Raw genomic sequence first — 6,302 nt, 5'->3', positions numbered from 1 at the left:
GGGGGCGCCCCCATGATACGGAACAGAGAGGCTTCCACACTCAGCACGTCTGAAAAAAGGCTAAAAATCACGCTTTTAACAAAAGTTTATGAATAACTGAGTTTGTTGCTGTTCAGTGTTAATCTTAAGTGTGTGTATGTGTGTGTGTGTGTGTGTGTGTGTTCTGTATAGATTTTACTGTTTAATTGAACAAAGTTTTATTTTGTAGCTTTTGTACGAAGCACATTGTGTTACATAAATATGAATTGTGCTTTAGAAATAAATGGATCGGATGTCTATCCTAGAAAATGGGGGGAGTACCTGAACTTTCTGGAGGGCTCCTGGAAAACTATGTCCTGGGGGGGAGACGTGTATGATGGGCTTATGGTGTTGTCATTTATACATTTGTTTATTTGGTTCATCTTCTATTTTGTAGAATGATCTGGAATATTGTAGTCACTGTGTAGTCTTTACAGCGAGGGAGGGGAACATGTTTTTAGTGGCGGGGGGAAACCGGAGCACGTGGAGAAAACCCCCCTCAGACACAAGGAGAACATCAAAGCTCCATAGGCAAAGGCCCGGGACGACTGGGGTTCCAACCCTGCACCTACTTGCTGGGAGCACACCGTGCTGCTGTCAAGTTATGGCCAATTATGTGAAGTATTAAAGATGCTTTCAGGGAACACATGCTGTGAAAGCCTTCTAAGGAAAAGGGGCTGACCTTGCGGGCAGCTATGATGTCTGGACTGTCCTCTGCCCCGATGGAAAAGGTCTGGATGGGATACTGCAGCTTCTCCTCCTTGGCCAGCTTCACCAGGGTGGCAGCAACCAGACTCGAGTCCAGACCACCTGAAGCATCGACAACATGACTGAGGATCGTCACCACATGCCCACATCAATAACTAAATATCTCAATTCAGGCTAAGCTGATGTAAACATAAGAAATACTGATGATATAGTCTTTCTGGTGAGCTGCCAGTTCTGTTCCATTTCCTCTCTGTGTACTTTTTATTTGGTCCTGGGACGTGTTGCTATGTCCCAGTGTATTGTTTAAATATCAATAAAATACAAATATTTGATCACAAAAAAATGCACCCTGTATTTTCTATATCCTTACCATTGTTGGTCATGTGTTTTCTGTATGTGTTTCCCACTAGCATTAAGCCATTTTCAACAGAGACATGTCTGACCCTGCGCAGCGCTGTGGAGGAAGGTCTGGCCAAGCGAGAGCACGGTTTATGTACCAATCAGCTACCTGGGCTGTTTGACTACAAAGATGGCAGATATTAAACTACCTGACAGAAGACAGCCAATTCTCCTGCTGGCCATGAGACGTTTCCTCACAGCATTCTCAAACAGGGCCCTGATGTTGCCTTTTACCGTTTCCTCGTCAAAACCTGTGGGGACATCAGTTTTATTGTAAACAAAATGTTTGACTATATGAACACCTGTTAATAATAAGGCTGCACCATATGAGGAAAATATGCGATAAGGGATAATGTTTTTGAATATTGCAATAAATAAATATATTATATACATATATATATATATACTGTATAGTGTTCTCAGTTCTGCTGCTCTGTGTTCCGTTAAAATACAACAAGCTGTTTGTTGTACTAAAACAAATGAAAGGAAAATATTTCTAACCTTCCTTTATCAAACAAATTGAACATTGCATTGAATATAAAGGCACCACTAAAATAAAGGATAACAGCTAGATTTTAAAGTGCAGTTGTTTACTAAATGGGATTTGGCGATATGTCACTGCGTTTTGAGAAATGATTATTTGGCCAGTTGATATCGCGATGACAACGCACAAAAAAAGAAATGATGCACTGTGCAGCCCTAGTTAGCAATGAACAGTTTCCTACTTGTAGGCAGTCTCTCCACAAGGTCGTGGATGGCATGAGCGGGCTCGGTGGTGCAGCAGTGAAAGCGCTCCATTTGAAGGGGCCGAACTTTGCCGTTCGGCTTCAAATCAAAGACCTCAAAGTGCCCCGGGGGAAAGGGAACGATGCTGGCCCGGGTCGACACAGGATGGGTAAGGTCTGTAAGTCCTGAGGTCAGAATAACAACAACGTTAAGCAAGACTAAAGCTTTGAAAACACTTCTCACGCCTACGAGGGGTTTTAAACCTTCCCATCACCTTTGGCTTCTGAGCACACCGCCAGAAATCCATCGTCGGCCAGGAGTCGGAACAAAGGCCGGACACCGTACGTGTCTCTTCCCAGAAAGACTTTGTTGTTGGCAGTGTCCAGCAGAATGAAAGCAAAGACACCATCCAGGAGGGAAGCCATCTTCTGGATGCCAAAGCGGTCATACAGATGGAGCAGAATCTCACCGTCCACTTTGGTCTGATGATCAAAGCCAAACTCCTTCTGGAGCTGAAGGAAAATGGGAGAAAGAGTCAAGGTTATTTAAGGCGTCCCGGGAACAGGAGGAAGGGAAAAGCAACGACGTGCTGATGTTATTACTAAAACATAGTTTCTGTAAATAATACCCTTCACTAGGTAAGGACTACTAGCCAGTCAGAAGCAGAGTATGAGGGTCCTGACAGTACCTAGGTAAGGACTACTAGCCAGTCAGAAGCAGAGTATGAGGGCCCTGACAGTACCTAGGTAAGGACTACTAGCCAGTCAGAAGCAGAGTATGAGGGCCCTGACCGTACCTAGGTAAGGACTACTAGCCAGTCAGAAGCAGAGGATGAGGGCGTGCCATGCTAGCAGCTAGGTGAGCATTACAACGTTTGTCTGTGAAGTAAAGGCTGGACTACAGCAGAGATGTTTGGAGCAGGCTTTGAACAGTTGTTTCTATTGGAGATCGTAACTCCCTTTGTGGGGGGTGGGGGGGGGGGGGACTTTGGTCTTTTTCATTTTGTAAACCTATAACATGCAAAAAAGGAAAAGCCAAATAGCATAATATGAGCAGTTTTTTGATGACTTAGTCATTTCTTTTCCTATTTTACTTTAGTTTTTTGACTTTAGCAGTACTTGCTTTTACTGTATTTTTTATCTCCTCTTACTGTGTTTATTGTACGCACCAGACACCATTTATTTATGTCCATGTAAACCCACAGAGTGTGTGAGTGTGCATATAGTCATAGTTGTATTACCTGTATTGTTACTATAAGTGCAACGGCGCGTGATGCCAACATATTTCCGTATATCTGTATCAGTGTCTCTGTGTCCCAACCAGCACCGGCAGATTAAGGTTGTTGTTTTTTTAAAGCAAGTTTTTCCACGTCGCTGTTGCACAAACTGCGTGCTCGTGGTGGAATTGAAATTGTTGTTGTAAATTATAGTGTGTGGTCTAGCCCTACTCTATCTGTAAAGTGGCTTGGGATAACTCCAATTGAGATTTAATATTATAAATAAAATTTAAATGAATTGTATGAACAGAACCCTGCCAATCAGACAGGCACAAAACAAAACAAAGGAACGTGCACGTCCACTTAAAGCTACAGTGTGTAGTTTCGGTCTGTCCCATAAGGAATTCTAAGTAATGATAAGACACCTTTCTGTGCCGGAGACATGATAAAAACCTTCACCCCAGCCCCCCTCCATGCAGTTGCTTGCAGCTCTAGGAAGAAACGGTGGATTTAAAAAAATGTGGCGAGAGTTAATAATCTTGTAATTGTTATGTCCTCTTTGTCTCCAAAGCTGAGCGCTGCTGTTGTCCTTTCTCGGTTGTCAGTACTGGAGTACTTGCGTGAATGACGGCACCATTTTGTACACAGGGCCATACTGAGAAATACAGAGAGTTTTGTGGAGCTGATAGGCTTAATTTGCTTTGCATCATCTCATTTGGCAATGGCTTGAAGGTAACAAGATGTTCATTACTATAAAAAAAACATTGCACACCATAGCTTTAAGATATCCAAAATAGAGTTCCCCCAACCACCACTAACACCAATAGTTTTCAGAGAAGTACGTCTTACTGTGTGATGGTTGTAGATCTCTCCATTGTAGCATAACCACAAGAAAGGAAACTTCTTGATGCGCAAGGGTTGCATACCATACAGGTGGTCCACAATGGCCAGCCGGTGGAAGCCAAAACAGCAGTTGGTGAAGCCGTTGACGTTCTCAAAGCGGAAGGCATCAGGGCCCCTGTGAGCGATCTTCATGGCACTGGTGCACTGGACCGACAGGCACTCATCACTGCCAAACAAAGCCCAGATACCACACATCTCCCTCTGTGGGAGAGGGGTAGAAGAAAGCCAGGCAGACAGTGGTCATTAGTGTGCAGTTTAGAACAATACAGTTAAATACTAACAACCGAAAATGTAAAATAACTGACATAGAAACTAAATGGAGTCCAGATCTAAGAACTACAACCAATACAGAGTTTTTAGGTTTTAGATGTCTGAGAAATGCTTGTATAAAAGTGAAGTCCACCAACAGTTCTGACTCAACTTAACCTCATGCTTCATCCACTCAAAGCACACTGCAATCGCCACATTTACTCGGCTCCTTTTCTGTCAGTGATGTGGCGACGGCGTAGCGTTGAGGGCAGTGGAGGCCTAAAGGTTAAAGAAACAAGCTGGTGACCGCAGGTCACCGGTTCAATCCCAGGACCAATGGTAAAAATTTGGGTGGGGAAAGTGAAAGGGCTCATTACCCCCACTGAGGCAAGGCCCCTAACCTCCAACCACTACAGTGGAGCTCAGTGGCAGATCAGACTGGGGTTCCCATTAGAGTGCGGATCGGGCCGGATTTTTCTGCCCGAGCCCGGCCCGCGTCCGACAGAGCAGTAACCGAGCCCGACAGGCATTAAGATATTTCTGTCCGAGCCCGACACAGTTAAAATCGCATTTGTTTCTCATACAAATGACACATGTACGTTTGTTTGTGTGGAAAACCCGCTTTTATTAACATCATATGTGGGGGATTATGTCAGTAAATCTGAGTAAAATAAATACCTTGCTTAACCTGTATAAGCCGGCCCAATAAGAGATGTTCACTCACACATCTACTGTACATGTTTAGTTTAATGCCTCGCTGCCACTGCTGAGAGTGTAATATAATAGGTTTACTTGATAAAGCACCTTTTACAGACAAAGTAGCAAAGTGCTTCACATGATAAAAATGTGTAAAATCCAGTAAGACTCAAACAGTAAATAAGCAAGCAAAAAAGAAAAAAACAAACCAATAGAAATAAAAACCCAAAAGTTATAAACAGGAAAAAAGAATGAGTTTACACAAAAAAATGTTCAATGACTTATCGCGCTGATGTGACCGAGCCCGACCCGAACCCGAGCATCCTTTCTAAAACTCTGTTCGATCCCGGCCCGGCCCGTCCGGTACCGTCGGGCTCGGGTATCCATCCTCTAGTTCCCATAGACAGTTAAAGAACTGGACCAACGGACCCCCTTGTTCTGAACAGAGAAGTTAAGGCTATTAGAAGCTCCTTTCCGGTGATGGCTGAGCGTTACTGCGCAGAACTAGAGTCTATAAACACTTACGTTTTACGAAGACGTAGATGTGACGTGAGCAACCTGTCTGAAAGTTGGAAGTCTTCTGCAAGAGAAACCTCAATCATTCCCAATCAGCAGAGACGGAGAGCGTAACTAACATGTTAGTTAGCAGTAATTAGCCTGTGCCCATGTTAACTAGCATGTTAGTTAGCAGTAATTAGCCTGTGCCAACGTTAATGTAACTAGCATTTTAGGTAGCGGTAATTAGCTTCTGCCTTTGTTAATGTGAACTAGCATGTTAGTAGCAATTTTCCTGTGCCTATGTCAATGTGAACTAGCATGTTAATTAGCAGTAGTTAGCCTGTGCCTATGTTAATGTTAACTAGCATGTTAGTTAGCAGTAACTAGCCTGTGCCTATGTTAATGTTACCTAGCATGTTAGTTAGCAGTAATTAGCCTGTGCCTATGTTAATGTTAACTAGCATGTTAATTAGCAGTTATTAGCCTGTGCCTATGTTAATGTTAACTAGCAGGTTAGTTAGCAGTACTTAGCCTGTGCCTTTGTTAATGTTAACTAGCATGTTAGTTAGCAGTAATTAGCCTGTGCCTTTGTTAATGTGAACTAGCATGTTAGTTAGCAGTAATTAGCCTGTGTCTATGTTATCTCTGCTGATTGGGAATGATTGAGGTTTCTCTTGCACAGCTACCAGAAGACTTCCATCTTTCAGACAGGTTGAACACGTCACATCTACGTCTTCCAGCTGAGTTGGAGGCTGCGCAGTAACGCTCAGCCATCACCGGAAGAGAGCTTCTACTAGACTTCACTGGTCTCCATCATAGACCGTATATATATTGATGGACAGAGCATCCGGTTCGGAAAAGTGCAACCACTGCGGAAGTAACTTAAACC

General features: G+C 43.4%; 1 protein-coding gene across 2 annotated transcripts in view; it reads right to left on the bottom strand.

Moving 5' to 3' along the window:
• Positions 1–6,302, bottom strand: part of asns (asparagine synthetase) — a 30,968-nt gene that overhangs the window by 5,445 nt on the left and 19,221 nt on the right. Inside the window, exons 4-8 of one of the 2 annotated variants that reach the window (XM_034891893.1) lie at positions 3,917–4,165; positions 2,126–2,363; positions 1,851–2,036; positions 1,275–1,376; positions 701–828 (exon numbers count right to left, since the gene is read on the bottom strand). In XM_034891893.1, the coding sequence (XP_034747784.1) occupies positions 701–828; positions 1,275–1,376; positions 1,851–2,036; positions 2,126–2,363; positions 3,917–4,165 (903 nt within the window). Of the gene's footprint in view, positions 1–700; positions 829–1,274; positions 1,377–1,850; positions 2,037–2,125; positions 2,364–3,916; positions 4,172–6,302 lie in introns of both variants that reach the window. The other variant, XM_034891894.1, reaches the window with a different exon arrangement.

The sequence above is a fragment of the Etheostoma cragini genome, chromosome 14 (genome assembly GCF_013103735.1).
Source record: "Etheostoma cragini isolate CJK2018 chromosome 14, CSU_Ecrag_1.0, whole genome shotgun sequence".
Lineage (NCBI taxonomy): Eukaryota > Metazoa > Chordata > Actinopteri > Perciformes > Percidae > Etheostoma > Etheostoma cragini.
Note: the sequence above shows the minus strand (reverse complement) of the source record. Positions and strands in the feature narration are given on the sequence as shown.